Genomic DNA, 22941 nt, shown 5'->3' with positions numbered 1-22941 from the left:
GATCTCTGCTCCATTAACTATTTTTAAGCTGTTTGACTAGGCCTATGGTGTTGCTTTAACTCCTTTTCCCATCTTTTTTATTTTTTTATTTTTTAGAATTGTGTGGTGTCCAAACTAGCTTGTGAGCATCCGAGGTACTTGCTGCTCTCACCAGCATAAATATCGAATAACTCTGTCCAAATTCCACAGGACCTGCTACCTCTCATCACAGCACAGGTACTAAATAACTTTGTCCACCGACGCTTGGACAGATGGGAGAAAATCATTTAATCTTTCTAGTTTCTAGATTAAAATGAAAAAGAAAATACAAATATGAAAAAGCTAGAAGAAACACAATTTCTGCATGTTTTTCTATGCGTTAGTGTCCGACCAACTTGTGCACATCTCAACTGTTCCACGGGATATCAATACCTCCCACTTCATTGACCAAAAATGTCACTCTTGACCGTAATTTTTGCTGGTTAAATGAAGGATAACACATAAATATCCTCTAAATGTGTCCCGAATTTTCAACTACACACCTATAGGTCCTCCGCAAAGTTTAGGCGTGTAGTTAAAAATTCAGGACAAGTTGATGGAATATTTATCTATTTCTTAGAATATGAGACACAGAAAGTACAAAAGACATTTAATTAGGGTGGAGAGGATACAATATTAGAAGAAAACTCAAATCCAAATTGCTCATTTTGGACGTATAAAATGTCAAAGTGGCGCTAGGATAAAATATCTCATGGAGCCTTTTGACTCTTGAGGCATAATGACCATTACATTTGATTATAATGTAGTTGTTGCTACTTCAAATAGCTACATGAAGAAAATTACATACAGAATGGAGCATGTGCTAAACTACATACAGAACCTACTCCAATAAAGAGCCATTATCCCAGATTACCAGGTAAAAAATGTAAGGGCTTGACAACATTTTGAGCCACATATTTAGTTTATACTGCAAATCTATAAACAGAAAAAGGTCAAAAATGCCCTTAACGTATTAGAAATGGCTAAAAACTGTCTACCTATTGGATCAATTTTGCCCTTAACGTATTACAAATGGATCAATAATACGTTTAAGGGTATTTTTTATCCAATTGGTGGAAGGAGGGCATTTTTTAACCATTTATAATACATTAAGGGCATTTTTGAAACATCAGATAATGAGGCTAGTTATGTTCAGGTTTTGCTTTTGAACTTTCTTTGAGCTTTCAAGTCCACCACAATCACTGTTATGTTGTCCTTGCTGCCCTTCTGAAGAGCTCGATTCGACAAGCATTCTGCTGCTGCTTGTGCTGCTGGATCAATTCCTTCGCCCCTTTCCACGGGGAGCGTTACACCGTACTTTTTATGCCACATAAGTATGCGTTTACGAGCCATATCACAAACTTCTTCATTTGTCATGACATCCCATAAACCGTCACTAGCAAGAATAAGGCATTCGTCATCCTTGGTTCGAGGTATGAACGTTACTTCTGGATCAGGAATTATCCAGGGCTTCAAGTATTTATCTCCTGCAATCAATAAACCGTATTAAAGAAAGAGATAAAAGACCAATTTACTAACAAAAAATAGGACTTCTAGTGTGCCAAATTTACTGGCCAACAAATCTGTCCAACTGATAAACGCCCAAGAAAACACATAACAAGAAGATAGCTACAAGTTCCTTACCAAAAATTTAAAAAAAAAAAAAAAAGCTAGCTACAAGCTGGACAACATTATGCAATCATGCAGCTCACTTAGTTTATTTTCTAGTGAGAATTCTAATCCTTGAAAGCTTTGGCATCCTAAGCATATCATTATTTACCATCCAAACATCCTAGACCAAACAGGAGAATAATAGTCATACCTGCATTACTAATATATTAGAAGTTACAGTATATTGGCTGTATCACCAATCATGTGTGTCTAGAATTAGTTTCTATTTTAGAACAATGCTAAAATCCACTGTATCACGTCTTTTAAGATGCCCTCAGAAATTCTAATATGGTAATGAACACTGATATCCATAATAAGACAAATGAGGGCGACCAATATATCACAATCTCGGACGAGAAAAGGGACATTGACCCTAAAATCGTGCATGTTCAGTCATTACTGACGAGTATTTATCTTGAAGCAAAGAAACTTTTGACAGCAGTTTTACAAGCATTTGTCATTCCACAACTCTACGCAAAAGATGAACGAGAAAGAACATCCTAACTTTACATGCCTAGCAGCAAACCCACCCTTAGTTTACAAGTTACCGGGTGAAAGACCTGAAAGAATTTGGGCTTCTTTCTAATCGGTAATCACAAAGGAATCTCTCAGAACAATAAAATGAACAAGTATAAATCACCAAAATCAAGAACCAACTCCGCAGGGACAGAGTCAGTCGCTTGCATACTTTCTTCTTTTCTGCAATCTAATTTGTAGTAAGTCAATGGTCACATCTCATATCTCTAGGCATATGTTTTTGACTGGTCTCATTGTAAAATCAAGTATGTTGTTCATCTCAAATTCGCAATGCCCACACTACCATGGTCAGGCAAGTTTAAAGATTTTTAGGACATTGATAAAACAAGGGACGGAGAGCATTGCCTTTGCAGTAATGCAGAATCAAAGACCAATAACAAATTCTTGTATCTTTTCATATACAAAACTGAAGCATGGTTATGTGGACAGGCAACAAGATTTGTAGCCTGCTTCATGGTGAGGAGATATTTCTTTCAAGACAAAATAAACAAAAAGAAACAATGTGTAAATGTCTAGTAAAAGAGATATTTTTGTCTCGTCATAAATTGTACTATAGTTATATATACTTCCTCTCTCCTATATGTTATATTGCGTCCTTTACACAATGCAAGATTCTTTGAAAACTCCTAAAGCGGCAGAGCGATGAGAAGTAAGAGGTTATTACTTCTGGAGTGAAGCGCTCAAGACAATGAGGTGCAGTGATAGTAGCAAGAAGGTGTCATCTCTTTGAAAATGAATCTAAAAAATGGATTGAAAAAAGAAGGAAGAGAAAAGGATGGAAGTTTGCTATTTGAGTACTAGACCTCTTCATTTACAATCATTGCTCTCGCTGTCATAGATACACTTCAATGTTATCTTTGTCAAAATTATCTCATTTTTCTTCTCGAGCTTTTTACACCCCTTCTCCTACTCCTTTCCACTAACTTTCCTCTCCCTTCTCCTCTGCTAAGTAAAGGAAAACGGATCCTTTTTGTTGAGAAATTATACTTTAAAAATACGGAAAAACCATTTTTTTTTTTGGTTATAACTTATATATAAACTGTTGAATCGCCTTGATATAATGAAAATTCTAGTGAAGTCGCAAAAGGGGTTCAAAAACTGCTCTAGGTCATTGGTCCAAATCCTTGGTGTGACATTCTTGTATTTTTTTCTTTATCCCTTGTATAAATTCCTTGCTCCACCTTGCTTGTCAAGATTCTTTGAGCAGACCATACTCTCATGGTAGCTCGTACAGGCTTGAGAGGTGGCGCTCATCACTTCATTCCCGTGTTGGACTTAAATCCATACAGTAATAAGGGTGCATGTTTTTTCCATTTCCAACATTGGGTCTTATATCACATAGATTAGTTAGTTATTGCATACTAGGGTCTATATAACACGGCCCAACAGACTAGTATTGTTACACCATACCTATGACCAATGCATGAACCTGAGCCATACAGAACAGATTGTTATACCGTACTACAGCCCGATGCTACATGGACCAAAAGCCTAACAATGATCGTCCAATCCCAAGTCCTCTACAAGGGTTGTCTTCTTTTGCGCATATAAAGGTTGTTTGGTTGTTGGTTAGAGTCATGCAGAGATTAGCTATGCATGGTTCAGTTATAAATGTATTAGTTATTCTTTCTTCTACCCCGCATAAAATTATTATTAGTTATTCTTTCTTCTACCCCGCATAAAATTACACACAAATTGACTCATAACTTGTACATGTTTTAGTTATGAGGAATTGTAAAATGATAACCAAACACCGTACTTGTTGTTCTGAATTTATACAAAGTAAGTAAAAGCTACCAAACATGGAATTAACTATGCTAGTTTTAATACATGAACAATTCCCTTCCTAACCAGCAACCAAATGACCCCTTAGTAATGTGGACTACTTGAAATGTGTGTATCATTCTACTACTACACAAGAATTGCTGATCAAGCCTATAAAAGTAAGCTAATGAAAGAGATAAGGATTTAAGTTTTGAGATATAAATAACAAAAATATCTTGCAAATGCTAGAGAACAAGTTAGCTAGGAGAAACATACCGATAGACCTAGACATTGCAAGAACACCGAAAACACGATGGCCATTCCACTGTATCACCTTACCACCAGCTGCTTCAATCCTTTCATATTCATCTTCTCGGTTTGGCTGGCAAACCGAAAAACAGAACTAAAAATGAGTACAAACAGGGATTATTTGCTATGCAAGTAGATTTGTTTAAAATTTCGCCTTACTTTGTGATCCACCGACAATGCCATTGGTTCCTTCCCACGACACAGAACAGCCCTTGAATCACCACAGTTTGCCACTATAATGTGAGATGAACAAACAGTGGCAACAACGGCTGTGGACCCTACAGTTTCTGGGGCAACAGGCTCATGAGTAGACCCCCCTCCAATCTCAGCATCAACTTTAAGAAAACAGTTCGTAAATGCTCTATTCCAATGCTCTGGGCAACTTTGCTTAATACTTTCATCACTGAGATTCATCATAAAAGTTTCCAATTCCTCAGCCAATGCAGCATGAACCCGGTCTCGGCAGTAATTCGCCACCTGAAAAGAGAAAAAAGATTCAAAATTTTTGTTCATATGTACTCCCTCCGTCCCAACTTATGTGGCACCTTTAGGATTTCGAGAGTCAAACAAGTTTCTTTGACCGCAATTTTCTCATATGCCTTTTAAATATTTCGAATTGTTAATTATTGTGACTTATAGTATTTTTAACGTAGTTTCCAAATATGTAAATTGTATTCCGAAAAACTTAGAGATTTCTATGTCCAAATTCACGGTCAAAATTAAGAAGTTTGACTCTCGAAAGATGCCACATAAATTGGGGCATAGGGAGTAGTTAACAAGGAGTCGTGTGAACCAAAGTCAGAGAGAGAGAGAGAGAGAGAGAGAGAGAGAGACCTGAGAACCACCATGGCCATCATAAACTCCAAAGAAATGAGTCGTCAAATGACTTAAGCGTCTAGACAGTCCATCAAACACACGATCACCAATTAGCATCTGTAGAGGAATTTTCAAGAATTTTGGAACAGTTGCAAACGCATCTTCCATTTCCGGTCTCCTTCCACATATAGACGTATGTCCCCATAGAGGCACGTAGTCCACATCAAAAACACTGCGGCTGACAGAAAGTGCCACGGGTCTAATCACATTTTCCTCAATATCTGACTCAACCGAAACTTCAGTCTTCGCAATAAGTTCAACATTGCTAATACTTTTCTGAGAATCGACTAAATCTTGACCTTCTATGTCGGACGCTATCTCAAAGCCTACAAAGTCATCAGCGCATATACTACTACAGTCGCTCACTACTGACAAGGAACACGAACTATCAAGAATCTGATCACCCTCCAATGAGAAGGAATCATCATCAAGCGACATAGTCCCTTCACTTTTGCTCTCTTCAAGCACAGATGATGATACCGTAATACTAAAATCGCTCTCTGAATCAGCAGAGCTGCAATCATCATTGCCCCCAGAAACGGGGTCCACCAACGCTTTTGTCACAGAATTAGAATACAAGATTGTTGTATCGTCCATCGACTTTAATCTAGTAACATCCATATCACTTCCTATACTTGCATTGTCACAGATCAAACTACTAAATATAAATGGCACTGCAACCGTATACATTTCCTCCATCGAAACGGCTATACTGAATGCAGTAAAAGTTAACCACCAACCCCTCAAAAACTACAGTGCCTTTCATTGTTAAACTAATTCATCACCTCTCTTTAGAATCAGTAATAGTCCTATCATAAGCTTCAACAGACCATTTTCCATTGCCTAAGAGAATCAACTAGTAATAAAAAAGCATTCTTTTTACATTCACCACACCCCACTAATCAAGATTCTTAACAGAAACTGGTAATCAGATCTATTTAGCAAACAAGAAACAGTAAGAACACTTTTTTTTGGTCCTAAATCTTAACTTTTTCTTCTTTACACCTCTTCCTTATCTATACACCAGCAATTATAGCTAAAAACCCAAAATTGACATAAACTTTCAGTCTTTAAACACAAGAAAGAGAGATAACAAGAAAAGGGTCATGTGAATTAACATATGGAAAGCAACAATTTCCAAGAATCACAAGAAATCACTGAAAAAGCAAGTACCTTTTTCTCATAAAAACTTCAGTAACCTGGATCTGAGGCAATTCATATCAACCCCACTTTGAAATATATATAGTCCTTTTTTTCAAATAATGATAACCCCAATATGGCAATATGTAACAAACAAATAAAAATAAATGAAATAGATATTTTCTTTTCAAGAACATGTACTCTTCTTCACTGTTGACATTATAAGACAACTAGAGTTGCATCAAAGAATCAAGAATATAGGAAATCAGGTTGCTTTCTGATTTACAGAATAAAGTTCTATGTAGAGACTTTCCTTTTTTAATATTTTAAATAGTAGTATCATTTTCTATCTTCAGCTTAGGAGTGAGAAAGTGACAAAAATGGTTTTTTATGTTTACCAAAAAAAATTTCTTCTTTTAATTCCTTTAAATATAATTCTAAGTAGTTCTGGTCCGTTAATTTTTTTTTGTCTAATATTTTAATAAAGTTTGTCTCTTATATTTGAAAAGAATTGTAAAAAAAGATTAACCGAAAATGCTCAACAATCCCATTAAATTCTAGAAATCGCAACACAAAAAATTATACTGAATGTCAAATATAGCAAAAGTTACGCGCAAAGGTTGTTCAATCTCTAAAAAAACATACAAAACTAGCAAAAACGCAAAAATGAGTTCCTGCTAGATCCTTTTTTTTTTCACAATTCCTAACAAATTTAATACTTGTTAGAATTTATTAAATATTCCAAGACTAGAAATACTGAAAAATTTAATGATAAAAAATTAAAATTACTCCAAAATATATTAAAGATGTTATTTTAAACCTTTTCTAAATATAATGGACTATTTTTATTACTTTCTGGTTCAGTAGTCATGAAAGCTCAACAAAAATGAGTTGAGTGGGCAAAAAGTAACAATTTGAGGAAACAATAAATCAAGACAAAAAATAAACAAAGGACAGATGTTCAAATCTGAAAGAGCACATTAAAGCAATATAAATGTTTGCTCTTACACTTTTCACTCTCCAATTAAATGCCTCCACACTCCCTGTCTATAGTGACCCTCACTCGTGTCCAATATTAAACAAAAAATGCTCCAATTAGATGCTTTCATCCAAAGGTAAGATTCCACATTCATCTGTAACCAGATGTCTTCTATTTTTTATTTTTTTAATGACATAGAAATTCACAGTCGTTGCTCTTCGAATGCGCACAGGATAAACCCAGCTCCTGATGCAGTAGCTCGCAAATCACACAGGAGAGATAACCCGCACTAGGCAAGTTCCTGTACGACGAGCTCAACCCAGAACGCAAATCCCCTGCTGTTGTAGGCATGGGATTTCGAACCTGAGACCTCTATTATAAAAGCCCCATGCTCAACCAACTGATCCACCATTGCGGGTCAAATGTCTTCTATTTTAGCTTTCAAAATATATTTTTCAGTAGAGAGTGTTATCGAACATTTTATTATGTGAATCTAAATTAATTTGACCAAGCAAGTTCTACACTTCAAATGTTTGGAATAAAATAAAGAATAAGACAATCACGTGATAACTATGATGTCATTCTTTCGGGACAAATTACAAAAAAATGTACCACATAAAATAAGGAAGAGTGAACATAAATTATGCAGAAATCTGTACATTATCTTTATGCTAGATGGAATGCGAAATAAAATATGCATATTAACAACATAAATACTCAAAGTAAGTAATTCTTAAACTGTATAATTAGTTTGTGAACCAAAAGGTCTTTAAGCAATTCTTGCATAATAATTTATATAACTAGTCTGTAAGCCAAACAATAAAAATTTGGTTAATATATACAAGATATAAATATCACAAGAAAGGTTATTTGATTAATTTGTATCTTAAATGGTAAAAGAGATAAGTAAGTAACATAATGGGATTGAGGGCTACCCCACGTGGCTAGCTTTATTTCCACAAAAAATTGAGATGGAGGGTTCAAATACTATAATAGTAGTGTAGCATCTCCCTTGATATAAACCCCCCCCCCCCCCCCCCCCCCCGACCCAAAAAAAAAAAAAAAAAGATGACATAGTAGAGAAGATTGACATTGGTAGGCCAAAAGAGAAGACATCACTCAGTGTTTTGGATGATCTCAGTGGAAGTGGATGTAACAGGCTATTGCTTCTCTTGGGCCTATTGCATTTTGTTGGGGACAATTTGCACGATTGGCCTTCATACTTGGGGTGAGCATAGTACAGTATTTAAAATTTCGATACGATAATTTCGGTATTCGATTTCTAAAAATATTATACCATTATCGTATCAAACTAATTCGGTATGATTCGATATTTTAAAGTTCGATTTCGGTATTTTACAGTGCGGTAAATCAGTACCATAGTTTGTCCGACTCCGACTTACATATACTCATATCATGAAGAATTATGACTTTCGCTACTTAAGAAACGTATCAATTATTATGTACTAAATACCTTACACATGGAAAAATATTCAAAAGAAAGTACAAGCAATGCCATTCGTAAATCAATTACATAAAAAAGACATTTAAATCAAGATAGGGTAGTCAAAGTTCCAACGTTTAAACAATTAGTTTTCTAATAATACTAGTTTATATATTTGTTAGTATTATAATACTAAGATATATGAATTGTATATGTAATTATATACTTCGGTATGATATTCGGTATTTCGATATTTTCTTTATGAATACCGAATACCATACCAAATACCAAACTTTTTAAAAATACATATCAAATACCATAATACTGAAACCGCTGTATAGAAAAGTTTGATTTCGGTATGGTAATCGGTATCTACCATACCATGCCCCCCCTACTTCATACGAACTGGTCTTTAATTTTTGGCCCTCAATTCGCTGGTTTTTAATTTTTATCTTTCGCTTAAAAAGTGGTCGAAAATATCTCAAAATTTTGGGTTCGAAACTTAACAAAGTCAAAAGATAATAATAATTTCACCCTTATTCGGGCGAAGTTACATATAACCTATACCGGAGACGGCAGACTTTGCTTGTAAGGAAAAAATTTTGCAAAAGTTTTGCCTTGCGATTTTTTTTTTTTTTTACTGAGCGGACGTTCGAATCCAGAAACTCTGGATATTTTCAGTCACTTTTTTAAGCGGAAGACAAAAATTAAAAACCAACAATTTGAGGGGAAAATATTAAAGACCACCCCCAAAAGAAGGACAATCCGCGCAAAGAAATGTTTTGTTTGCCTATGGATTGGAGCAAAAGTTGAAAAAACTATACTTTTGCCCTCCAAACGGGCGGGTCTTTAGTTTTTGTCCTTAGTTTTTGTCCTTAGCACCCGAATTTATGCCTGCGAAGTGCAATTTTTTTTAAGAGCGGAAAATATAATTTAGCCATAGTATGATATGAAAATATAAATTTATGCCTCACGAAAAAATTATTGGTATTTCGGTCAAGTGCAAAACATAAAGACCAGACAAAATGGGAACAAAAGGGGCAATTCCGAGCATAACCCTTCAGCGTCTTTAAATTTTGCCCCTCATATTTGAAATCTTTAAATTTTGCCTTTCGGCTAAAACCCATAGGTTCCAGGTTCGAACCCACGCGCAGTCAAAATTTTAAAAAAAATTCGCAAGGCAGAGTTTAATTTCGCTATGCCCCCAACGGCATACACTTGTGAAGGAATTACCAAATTATGCGGACCATACAATTATGCCTTATGGGCGGATTTTATGGATCCGCATAACTTTGATAATTCCTTCACAAGTTTACGCCGATCCGCATAAAAGTTTGCCCATTAAAAGTATGCCCCCACCGATAACTTTATGTATGAATTACCAAAGTTTTTTTTGACAAAGATACAATGCGTAAGTGTATCGGTCCGGCATAACTTTGATAATTCCTTCACAAAGTTATGCCGGTCCGCATAAAAGTTGTCATTAAAAGTATCAAATAACTTTGTGAAGGAATTATCAAATGTTTACTTATACTTATGCCAAGTCTCACCCATAAGGCATAGTATTCGGTCCGATAAAATTTGTAATTCTTAACAAAAGTATGCGGCCCCAGATACACGCGACCCAAACTCGCTTGCGATTTTTTTTTTTTAATTTATGCTTCGAGCTGGGATTCAAACTCGAACCTCATGATTTCTTAAAGCTCAAAGTTGCAATGCGAAGGGCAAAAATTAAAGTAGCATAATTTAAAGACCACAAATAGGCAAAATTTAAAGACCACCCCAAAATAAAGGCACTCCGCGCAAAAAAATGGAACAAAAGTTCCAATAACCCGCAAAAGTTTGCCAAAAGGCCCAATATAATATGACTTGCTAACCCAATAATTTTTTTTATTTTTTTTGCTTTTTGTGGGAGTAAGACAAAATTTTATGGCTTAATGCATATACAGCCCTTAAACTTGTCCTTTTTTTTTTTCAGTTTGACACCTGAAGTAAGTGTTGTTCCTATTAAATTCTTAAACTCGTCCTCAAGTGTGTCTATCAAATACAATCTGACTTATATAGTATTCCATCTTCAATATAGCAACATGTTAATATATATTTTAATTTAATTATATCATCTTTTAGTTAAGATTAATAGCAATTGAAAAGGCAAAAAAGAGTAATTCTTAATTAATCTGACAGTGGAAGAGCAGAATTGATAGACACACTCGAAGACGAGTTGTAAATTTAATAGAAACAACACTTAGTTAAAGTGCCAAAATGAAAAAAAAGAAAAATTAAGGGGGTGCATATGCATTAAGCCAAATTTTATTGATATGAAAGAAAAATACAGTTACTAGTACAATTGAGCATGCGACTAGAAAAGGTTGAAGATTGTTTTTCGTAATTTAATTTAAGAGATTTTAACTATATAATAATCATTTGATTGTAATGTATTCTAATGTAATCTTTATTCAATTTAAACTTAATGAATTTATTAATAGCCTTATAATCACACACTTGTCTAAAACTTGCATAAATTTCAAAAATCTTGTATTCTTTTTTAAATTTCATGACTAATCAAATAAATCATTCATGCCCAGTTAAATGAAATCAACAATGTTGCATCAAATGACCAAGAACTAAGAAGCGGTTCTTGCAACAAAGTTTAGCTGAGTGTTGGGTTTCCAAATTAGGGATTTATGCCCTAATTGGGGCAGCCACATCGCACATATCTGTTTATTTTCTTTCCTTTTCCTATACTTAAAGACAACAATCTCTATCAGTAAGAACCAAACATAACAGTTGACAAGCGACATTGCCGACTAATTAATTTTCATTTCCATCTCATATTTTTAAGCAACTTTCACTTCAATTGTCTTAGGCTTCTTTGGTTCAGGTGGAGGCAATTTTTGAACAGTCACAGTCAATACCCCATCTTGACAAACAGCAGAAATTGCATTTGCATTTGCATTTTCAGGCAACACAAATTTCCTCATAAATTTCCCAAATCTTCTTTCCATTCTCACATATTTTGCCCCTTCTAATTTCTCCTCTTCTCTTTTTCTCTCGCCGCTAATAATCAACACATTGTCTTCCTCTAGTTGTACTTTGATGTCGCTTGACTTAAGACCTGGCATGTCTATTATAAAAACGTACGAGTTTTGGAACTCCTTAATGTCCGCTGGTGTCGCGGCCATGGCCTTAGCATCGCGCACGTAGTTCCTTGATGGGACATTATTGGACTTGTCTGAATCCTGAATAATAGACACATATAATAAATAAGAAAATATTAAAGAAACAAGAAGATATTGAGCATTCGTAAAAATAAAAAAAATAAAAAAATAATAATTTGGTTATAACACAAGATACCAAAGGCATTTAATCAAGTTAAAGGTCGTGAATTGTGATGGCGTAGTAAGTACTATTCTATCTTTAATCAGAAATCTCATATTCAAGCTATGATATGAATTTGCATTTAGTAAGAAGCGCATCATCCCAAAATGAAACTATTTAAGTATAAATTTATTTTTTAAATTAGTTGAACTCCATAATGAGTACCAATTCGCAAATAAAAAACCAAAAAATGTCAAGCTAGGTAAATACAAAGGATAATTTGAATCTCTTTTGTTAGAAAATGATCAAAAATGACTTTTTTTAGTACATAAATGTATAAATGAATGAATACCTTTAGTACATAAATATATAAATGAATGAATACCCTTAGACTTCATGAAAGATTTTTGCCTAGGAACAAAAGTAGTTCAAAAATAGCGTTCAAGTCCAAATGTAACATTATATTCTTGCATTTTTTAACCATTTGTTAGAACTCCTGACTCCATTACAACATATAATGTAACACTAGAGATTCCAATCATAAATTTTCTCATCAAAGTTTCAAACAATAAGAAAAATACTAACAATACGAGTTGTAAAAAAAATTCAATAATAAAACGAGATGCTTACATCTGCAGCGAGGTCCATCATGTGGTGGAGAGTGTGAAAGAGTGGATTATCTAATCCCATTAACCTGATATCCATTCTTCTCTTCTTAATTTGCTGTGATTGAGATAATTTAGGATTTTAAAATTGAATTATATTGCTTCTGAGAATAAATTGGATTGTGGATAATGTAAATGGAACTTTGGTCATTTATATATAGTGTGACACAAAGGGAAACAAGAGAAGCTTCTGGAGGGACATGGAGGAAGGTGTTGCAAATTTCTAGGATCTTCTCTTATATAACTTCTCCATCTTCTAGAGTAATCTAGAACAATTGGTTGGTTAAGGTCGTTTGATAGCTCGTTATAGTTACGCAGGTATGTATTGGTAATATAAGAATTTATTGTGAAAAAATATATGTATTATTTTATGCATGAATTAGTTAAGTCAAGTTTAATTAATATTCATGTATTAGTTATTACACCTTTTATCTTACATTATATATGTATTAGTTATGCGGGTTTCTAAATTAAATTAAATACCGTATTAATTTTATACATGAATAACTTAATTACCTTCTAACCAACTACCAAAATATGATAGGGTATTACTTATGCGAAATTTAATACCTACATAACTCTACTCCAAACAAGCTACCAAATATGCTATATTACTTATGCAGAATTTGATACCTACATAGCTTACCTCCAAATCAGCTACCAAAGGACCCGTGTTTCTAGTTTTGGCTCCCTAATTTTAGATTGCTGGCATTTAACCCCAAAATATTACACCTTTTACAACCAATTGTTTCGGTCAAAAATCGTACTTTGCCCAAATAGTTAAATTTGTATTGAAAGTTGAATAAGGTTAACCACAGTTGGTAGTAATTTGATAAAAATGGTTGAATTAACACAAGCAAGTTACTCAAAAATTGATAAAGAATAAGTAAATAAAAAGAAAGAGTGAACTTATGCCAATTAGGATGAATAACAGTAATGGATTTCTCCTTTGCCAAAAATGAACTAGAGCTTGATGATCAAAGAATCATAATCATAATAATAATAATAATAATAATAATAATAATAATAATAATAATAATAATAATAAGTAATTAGGAATAATCTATTTCTTTCAGTGAGTATTCCATGCCTAGATATACAAGTATTTGTCTTATTTATAGGTATTTGGTCTTCTATGGTGCCTTTCCCGTCGTGGGTATGTAACGTCAATCATTAATTATTGAATTAATGATTGTCATTTAATTCCTTGATTCTGATTGTCAGAAACCGTTTCGCCGTTGCCGCATTAACTCCATTTAATGCGTAATCATGAGGGTCTCATATGTTGTTCCCGTTGATGTTCTTCTTCGTTGACCATGTCGCCGTATTAGCCACCTTTCCGTGAATGTTATTCTCTGCATTACCATTAGTTCCTTCTACGCCATAGTTTTTAACTGACACGTGTCAGTCATATATTAGTCCACGTGTTAGGTGCGATTTTTCCCCATACACCAATATATTACAAATCTCATCCTAATTCCTAACCTCCTTGCTAGCAAAATCGACCCTCCGGCATATTTTTCTTTGAAAATGGATGGAACGTACAATTACTACTATTAGCTATCTCTCAAAATGTAGATTTATATCCACACTTCTTGAATATAAACTTCAATGTCAACCGCAATCCACCCTGGGAAAAGACACTTGTTGAGTTTGATTACTACTTTTATACCATACGCCATCGGCTATTATAATTTTATATAGTAAATTGAGGTGTTTATGAGACACATCTATGTTAAACAGATGTGTCTACGGGGTCGTTGGCAAGTTAAAATGTTTACCGTTGATCTCAATTTCTCAAAATGGATTATTTATGTATTTGACCTTTATTTTGGCTTAAAAATTTTCATTTTATTTTTTGGCTCAAAAGCCACGTGTCTTCATTTTATTTGTTTCTTTTCCATGAGAGTCGGGAGCTGACTTCATGCATTTTGTTATTCCACTAGTTAATAATTAATAAGGGAATACTACTCACATATTTGTCAACTTCAAATGTAATCTTAATTGAAGTGTTTAAATGCAAACATAATGAAGAAATTGCACGAATTGCCTTTTAAATGGGCTGGACTTCAATTTTTGCCATTTAGCAATTGAATGTATTCCTGAACTTACTATTTCGCGAGTCATAAGTATATATTTTTTGTTGTAGGATATACTGATGCAAAAATATATATTTATGCCCGCAAAAGAGTTACTCCCTCCGTCTCAATTTAAGTGTCTTAGTTTGTCTAGGCATGAAGTTTAAGAAAAAAAAGGAGACTTTTGAATCTTGTAGTCTTGAATCAAAGATGTGTATAATCCTTTATATTTTGTTGCTTAATCGTAAAATGTTGGAATGAAAAAACTTACAACATATAGAAAGAGACACTCTTTTTGAGACAGATCAAAAAGAAAAATAAGACAGGTAAATTGGGATGGAGAGAGTATTTGTTACGAGGGGCAACAATTAAAGACTAGCACAAAATAGGGGCGTAAGAGTCAATGACCCCAAAAATTATGGTAGATAATTTTAGGGAGTTTCGGGACAGATTTACATCATTAGTTATAGATTCAACAATACTTGATAATTTTAACTTCAAAGTTTATATTTATATTAAAAAATTCACTTAATATAAGCTCATAAATTTGACATATTACAAAGAACCCCATGACGTTCGCAAGAAGTTCTTGATGTTCCATCAAACGAATTGAGAAGTGATGAGATATAGAATAGAATAAAAATTCTTTGAAAAGAAAAATATAAAATCTCAAATTCACAAGGAGGTATGATTATGAATGAAACACCATTAAGAGGCTGCAAAAGCCATGCCCAATTGCCCATGGAATAAGTGATGAGCCCACTGGTGTTAGCCACCTGTTTATGCAATCAACGTGCTGCACCCCTTCTTTTAACTGGCCCAATCTCAAATATCCTTGTCAGTTCTTGCACACATTTCCACACAATTTTATAAATATAATATCTTTCTATCTACGTACTTACAATTATAAAATATTTTATTGAATTTAATACCAAATATTTAAATAAAATATGAATAAACAACTTGCTAAACAACTAGATATAACAAGTCAAATTTGATTGTTAGTATGAAAGTTTGTACCAATAATTACCATCCATCCATGGTCTTCTTAAAGTTTTGAATTAAATATTTAAATAATCTAATATGGTATCGTACCCAATTTTTTTGTAATAGATCCATTTGATGGTGTTTTCTGTCTGACCCAAAAATCCGTTTTGTAACTGCCGCATTCTGTGTGACACATGCATGTTGCTAGGTTCCCAAGGTTTTTGATTTAGGAGTCAAAATTACTTTTACAAGCATAAACCAGAACTTGGTAATTACTACTCCACTGGTATTGTGACGGGATGAAAATACTTGTCTTTAATTTAAGATTTCGAATTCGAATTCTGATAATGACAAGATCTCTGTAAGGAGCTTTTTCATAAGTGAATCTACGTGTAATTTATTAACTCACGGGAACATTGTAAATTTTTCCTAAACCTTAAATATGTATCAAGAAAATCACTAAATCTATAAATATTTAATTATTAACTCAGTAAATATTATATACTAATAACTTGAAATTATTATAGGAATTCATAGACTTTAAATTCTAAACTTACCTCTCGTGCTTCTCCCTTATTGGACACCACACATGGTGAGTCCAAATTAACCAAAAAATAAGTTCGGGATAACACAGGATTAAGAGGAAATAATCCAACACAACATTCAAATATAGAAGAAAAGTCGATTGTAATACGAGTTAATATATTTTCACATGACTTTAATTTTTTTCATGATAAATATTTAATTTAAATAATTCTAATTGTAAAACTTACCTTGCTACTTGTCTTTTATAATTTGTCACTCAATATTTTTGAAAAAATTGACCAAAATCTGCTTATCAAATATAGAAAAAATACCTCTTAAATTGATTTGCCAAACCTCCCAACACAAAAAACTTCTCTCCAAAAATATTTCTCAAAATAAGTAATTTTTGGTAATTTTGGCCAAACATATATTACTTTCTCTGGATTAAAAAGAGTGTTCATTTAACCATTTGCACACCCCCTTAAGAAAAGACTAACTACTAACAAAAAATAGGTAACTTGACTAACTGGGATTGAGATTTGATCACATAACACTTAATAGGGGTAAATCTGAAAAAATAAGACTAATGCTTTCTTGATTTGATAAGTGGACATTCTTTTTGACAGAAAAAAAGGCTATGTGGACCAGTGTTTTGGGGGGGGGGGGGGAGGAGCCCTGCGATGGGGCGTACCAAAAACGCTCTAGGGCATAAATGAAAGGCTTAGATCCATAGGGCATACACCCTAGAAGTTGGGGCGTAAGTCCCAAGAGCAAAAGCGTAAGCCCCGGGCGTTAAATTTGATTTTTATTGTTTTTAAAAGTATTTTTGCTATAAATTACGATTTTTATTATTGTTATAATGATATTTATACTTTATGATATCATGTTTTCATATTGTACTGATTTTTCCTAATAATATATAAATAAAAAAAGAAGCTCGCATAGAAAATAACACTGCCATAAAAAGTATTTTTTAGATGATTATGCATGAGATTGATATAATAGAGATTTCATAACACTATGTTCCTGAAAGAACTTTATCCATTTGTTGTCATTGCTCTTGCACTTTTTGCCCTTCTCCTTATTTGGATATACAAATGAAGGTCAGTGCAAATATTAATTGAGGTCGGAAAGGACTTATAGATCTTAAGATTGATAATGAAGTAAATGAAGATTTCATTTTAAAGATTATCTAGGCTATTACTATTTTTTGTGTTGTTACCTTTCTCAAATAATTATTATAATAATTCTTTTTATATTATTGGTAATTATATTTGAATTTCTTTGCAGAACTTTAATGAAAACTTTACTTTTGCTTATTTTTTTTTTAGTAATAAAATTATAAAATTGAACATACATGAAACATACGCCCTGTGTCTCAAGGCTTACGCCTTGCCCCGTGCTGCATAAAACATCTTGCTTTGCGTCCCCGCCTTTTAAAATACTGATGTGGACTCTCTTTTTGATCCTGACGGAGTATTAGCATAAGATTAGAAGTGGATTTACCTTCTTAAATTCAGTGACAAAGATCACACACAAAATGAGAGGAAGGACAAGTTAATTATTCTCAGATACAAACCGACACGTGTCCATCATCCAGAAAACCCTCATCTTTCATCAAATCCATAACCCTCTCTCCTTTCCTTTTCTTCATTTCTCCATTATTCCGCCACCACTACCTCTTCACTGTTATACACTCACTATAAAACAACCTTCTCAAAACTAATAATCTCTCATAAAATTATGGGCTCAAATTTCCCTATATGCTGTTTCAATATTTAGCTCTCAAATCTACAGAAAAGTAAACACAAAAGTAATACTACTATTTTTCAGATATAGATATATATATATATAAGTGTATATATACCATTTAAATATGTATGTGTAGATTTTATTAATCTAAGCTCGACCCATTTTAGATCTCCCTAAGTTAGTGTCTGGGTTGGTTTTATTTTTCCTGTTTTTCTTCTCCTATCTCTTCTTGATAATAGATATACACAATATATACAGTGTATATACACATTTTAACTCTGTATGTGTATCTTTTTTCTGTTCTGAGCTTGACCCATTTCAGATCTCCGTAAGTTAGTATCTTGGTGGGTTTTATTTTTCCTGTTTTTCTTCTTTTTTCTCTCCATCTCTTCTTGATAATAAATATACACAGTATATACAGTGTATATACACTTTGTAACTCTGTTTCTGTAGATTTTAACTGATCTGAGCTCGACCCATTTGAGAAATCCGGATTTTAGTATTTGGGTCGGTTTTGTTTTTTCAGTTTTTCTTCTCCTTTTTTTTCTTGATCTGTTCTTGATTTTTTTTTTTGTCTTTTTTTTTTTGTACAAATTGGGTGGTATTTGGGGAATATTTTATATAAATAGAAGGTTTAATATAATCAGTTGGTGGTTTGAGATTAAGAAGTACTTTTTTGCTGATTTTAGTAATTTTTAAGGTTCTTGAAAAGTGGTGAAAAAAATGAGTGTGAGTGTGAGTATGGAGGAAGATGTTGATTCAACTTCAAAAATCCATTTACCTGCAGATATAGATTGGGAAATGCTTGATAAATCCAAGTTTTTTTTCTTAGGTGCTGCACTTTTTTCTGGTGTATCAGGTGCATTATATCCAATGGTAGTGTTGAAAACTAGGCAACAAGTTATGAGTACTCAAATTCCATGTCTAAAAATGGCTGTATCAATGTTGAGAAATGAAGGTTATAGAGGATTTTATAGAGGATTTGGTACTTCACTTACTGGTACTATACCTGCTAGAGCACTTTATATGGGTGCACTGGAAATGACTAAAAGTAGCGTTGGAACTGTTACAGTTCAGCTTGGGTTCTCTGAGGCATCGGGGTCCGCGATCGCCAACGCTGCTGCAGGACTTGCAGCAGCGATGGCGGCTCAATTGGTGTGGACCCCGGTCGATGTTGTGAGTCAAAGGTTAATGGTACAAGGAAGTGGAAATAATGGCAATGGATTGAAGTATTATAATGGTGGGATTGATGCATTTAGGAAGATTGTTTGTAGTGATGGATTGAGGGGATTGTATAGAGGTTTTGGTATTTCAATACTAACTTATGCACCTTCAAATGCAGTTTGGTGGGGTTCATATTCTGTTGCTCATAGAGTGATTTGGGGTTCAGTTGGTGGCTATTTTTGCAAGAAAGATGAAAGTGGTGGTTATAGGCCAAAGGGGATGGCTATGGTGGCTGTACAAGGGGTAAGTGCAGCTATGGCAAGTGGGGTTTCTGCATTAGTAACAATGCCACTTGACACTGTGAAAACAAGATTGCAAGTATTAGATGAATGTAGTGGTAATAGGAGGGGACCCACAGTTTTACAGACAGTGAGGAATTTAGTGAAGGAAGGTGGATTGGGTGCTTGTTATAGAGGATTAGGTCCAAGATGGGCATCAATGTCCATGTCTGCAACAACTATGATTACTACTTATGAGTTCCTCAAGAAACTATCCACCAAGAATCAAGATAGCTTTGGTTGAGTGATGAAATCTTTCCTTGATACGGCGCGAATTTGAATTAGTCAACCAGTGGGAAAATGGAGCCCACGTTGGTATGGGAAAAATGAAGCCGTGTTTGGTAGGAATCACGGACTTTCTACGTCTGCGAATCTGGATTAGTCGACTGGTGGATTTATGTACGGTGTGAATTGGATTAGTCGGGCGAGTGGATTCCGGAAAGCAAAGCAGAGGTCACCTAAAAGAGAAGGGAAAATGGAGAAAGATGTTCTATATTTTGAATCCTTTTGCAGTTTTTTTTCTTATGTTTTGCCTAATTGTACTAACCCAATGTAAATTTTGTAAAGATGTAGTAGCAATGTTATGTTAATAATCTGTGTCTTTCATGTTATGATCACTACTTATGAGTTCCTTAAGAAACTATCCACCAAGAATCAAGAGAGCTTTGTTTGATGAAATCTTGCATTGACATTGAGCACAGAAACTAAAGAGGAGAAATGGAGCCCTTCCGGGCACGTTGCGAACCTGAATTATTCTGACAAGTGAATAGTGGAGGTTTATACGTAAAACAAAAGGGTAAATGGAGAAGATATTCTAGATTTTGAATCCTGTTGCAGCTTTGTTTTTTCTTATCTTTTGCCTAACCCAATGTAAATTTTGCAAAAGATGTACTAGTAGCAATGTTTTGTGAGCCATTTTCGTTGTCTTTCATGATGTCTCTTGTTCCACTACTATCCATATTTATAGTAAGATGTTCCAATCTATGAAAAGATTGGAACTTTCTAATGTAAATTATGAAAGTGAAGTTACTTGAAAGTCAGGAAATTGAGGAATGGCCTCTTGCTGCATGATGCTCCTCTTCACATATCTATTATCTATATATTGGAATTTGTGAAACATTTCTGGCCTTGTTATTCTTTCCCCTTTTCAAAGTTAAATACGTTTTGTGTTTGTGTTTGTTTTTGTTTTTTGTCAATGCCCTGTTATCCATAACAAAAACAAAATAGTGGTCGTCTGATTTAGCAGATGATGCATGTGATTATGTGAAGTAACTGTTTATCTAGCAATTGGGAAGTGGTTTCTTTAGGTTCTAGTTTTTGGACCCAATAACATGACCTTTTTCTAAGCCACTTTATGTCAAGTGGATTTGGCACTTTTTGTAGTTTCTTTTCTTTTCTCTTGCTTAGTTAAACAAAACAAACAGAGATGAGGTAATAAATATAATCCCCTAGATTTCCAATAGTGGAACATATTAAAAATCTATAGGGGTCGGTATTGGTTGGTTGAAAGCCTGGAAAGGTGTTGTGGTGGGAAAATGGTTGTAAATGAATCAGCCCAGTTTACGAAAAAATGCTTGAATTGTTTATGAGTAACAAATAAAAAAATGATAAGTCAAAAGTATAGGTAATAAATTCTAAGAACTACAAACTACCTATCTTAAAGATCTTATTATACTTAGATATTTGTTGAAGAGTGCAATTATATATTACATACTACATTGAGATTTGAGATTACCACAAATTGTTGGAGTAATAAGTATCTTTCTATTCTTAACCTAAGGTCTCGTATTCGAACTGATTCATCTACATTGAGAGTATTTTACCTTTAGATTCATCTACATAGAGAGTATTTTACCTTAAAGTATAATTTTCCGACACAAATCTAAATTAATTAAACACGAATAGAAAAAAAGATTTGAGATTAGAGTCCATCAGCGGTGAAGTGAGCCATGAAGTGTGATTGTCTCTGTCCATCATGAAGAGACAACTGTTGGTCAGAGGTTAGGTCACTAGTAAATGGCTCCTATTCCTAAATCTACCCTTTGCACCTACTAAATATGATTAAAGAATATAAATGTTGGGATGAGGTCATTTGGTTCTTAATAATACTCTACATACTTACTGAAAGTGTGTAATTGTTTTCTTATTAGTTGGTCTCAAAATTAATGTAGTATTTTATATTTGAAAATAATTTAACTTGAATTTTCTATTTTGCTCTTGATGACAAGCTTTTATAGCTACACAAATGTTATTTCATACGTATTTAATACAGTATATTTCAAAAGCCTAATAATCATATAGTAAATATTATTACTCTTGTCTAAATTTATGTTTCATACTTTCTTTTTGTTCTATTCCCAAAAAATTATCATACTTCTTTTTTTTAAGAAATAATTTAACTTTAAACTTCTTATTTTAGCGTTTATAAGATGGTTTGGCCATACAAATGTCTATGATTTGTTTTAGACCATAAGTTTCAAATGTTTTGTTTTTCTTTTTAAAATTTGTGTCCAGTCATATATACAGTCACATAAATTGAGACGGAGAAGATATAAGATATTTTGACACCATCAATTCCAAAAGTCTTAGTAATTTCTTGTTATAACTTTGTATCCAGTTAAACTATGCCATATAAATTGAAATAAAGGATATACTTTAGCGCAGATGGTCCAAAATGTCTCTTAAAACTTTTTTTTTTTTTTTTTGGTCTTCCATTATGTTTAGGGTTGTTAACTAAACATGTCCAGAATCAAGTATTATTTGTGTTGAGTATATGCCAATAACTAAAATAATTTTACCCTCATACATCAAAATCTATTTGGATAATTTTTTTCTCTATAAAATAGTGTGTAGCGACTAGTGCATGTGAGAAGTTAATAGCCTTAGTTCAATAATGATTCAACTTCTTTCAGTATCCAAAGATAAGACAAGATAATGATCGAGTTCAATATATTTGTTTGCAAAGTATCCATAAAATATAGCCAACAGCTTAATTAAATACGGAGAGCTAGACTTGTTAATGAAAAGATTAATTAATTTTGGAAAAGTCAAGTAGCTCTCCTATTCTGGGTGCCCAATCTCCAAGATATTTATCTTCCATACTTAGACGTTGCTTATTTTCTATATTTACTTGATATACTTCGTTTTATGTGATTGATAATGAAAATAATACTATCAAAGTAACAGTTGAAAGGAAGGGAGGCAGAATTGTTCAATAAACTTCGGGGTGTTGGTGAGATAACCTGAGAAATTATTTTATCCCGTGTTTAGTTACTGTATTAACTGCTAGTGAATTAATCCATTGTTTACCGTCGTATTGGAAAACCTAACAGCATTTTGCATAATTTTTTTTTATAATACTCAAATATTAAAATGT

General features: G+C 33.5%; 3 protein-coding genes across 4 annotated transcripts; 1 reads left to right on the top strand and 2 right to left on the bottom strand.

Annotated features, from left to right (window-relative positions):
- Window positions 1-747: 747 nt before the first annotated feature.
- LOC132040978 (probable protein phosphatase 2C 6) lies at window positions 748-6670 on the bottom strand. 2 transcript variants are annotated; one of them, XM_059431690.1, is made up of 5 exons: window positions 6349-6670; window positions 5134-5689; window positions 4459-4776; window positions 4267-4372; window positions 748-1505 (listed from the first exon to the last, which is right to left on the bottom strand). In XM_059431690.1, the coding sequence occupies exons 1-5, from the start codon at window positions 6357-6359 to the stop codon at window positions 1171-1173; spliced, it is 1326 nt and encodes a 441-aa protein (XP_059287673.1). In that variant the 5' UTR covers window positions 6360-6670; the 3' UTR covers window positions 748-1170. The 2 variants fall into 2 exon arrangements, with proteins under 2 accessions (XP_059287673.1, XP_059287672.1); XM_059431689.1 differs by lacking the exon at window positions 6349-6670 and having other exon boundaries at window positions 5134-6175.
- A 4841-nt stretch (window positions 6671-11511) lies between these two features.
- On the bottom strand, window positions 11512-12854 carry LOC132039982 (17.3 kDa class II heat shock protein-like). The gene is made up of 2 exons (XM_059430569.1): window positions 12687-12854; window positions 11512-11977 (listed from the first exon to the last, which is right to left on the bottom strand). Exons 1-2 carry the CDS (start codon window positions 12759-12761, stop codon window positions 11576-11578), a joined length of 477 nt encoding a protein of 158 aa, XP_059286552.1. The 5' UTR covers window positions 12762-12854; the 3' UTR covers window positions 11512-11575.
- A 5089-nt stretch (window positions 12855-17943) lies between these two features.
- LOC132038929 (uncharacterized) lies at window positions 17944-20166 on the top strand. Its single transcript, XM_059429424.1, has one exon. It carries the CDS (start codon window positions 18787-18789, stop codon window positions 19807-19809), a length of 1023 nt encoding a protein of 340 aa, XP_059285407.1. The 5' UTR covers window positions 17944-18786; the 3' UTR covers window positions 19810-20166.
- Window positions 20167-22941: the final 2775 nt, after the last annotated feature.

The sequence above is a fragment of the Lycium ferocissimum genome, chromosome 12, assembly GCF_029784015.1.
Source record: "Lycium ferocissimum isolate CSIRO_LF1 chromosome 12, AGI_CSIRO_Lferr_CH_V1, whole genome shotgun sequence".
Taxonomy (NCBI): domain Eukaryota; kingdom Viridiplantae; phylum Streptophyta; class Magnoliopsida; order Solanales; family Solanaceae; genus Lycium; species Lycium ferocissimum.
The sequence above is the reverse complement of the archived record's forward strand: the minus strand, read 5'-3'. Positions and strand labels throughout refer to the sequence as shown.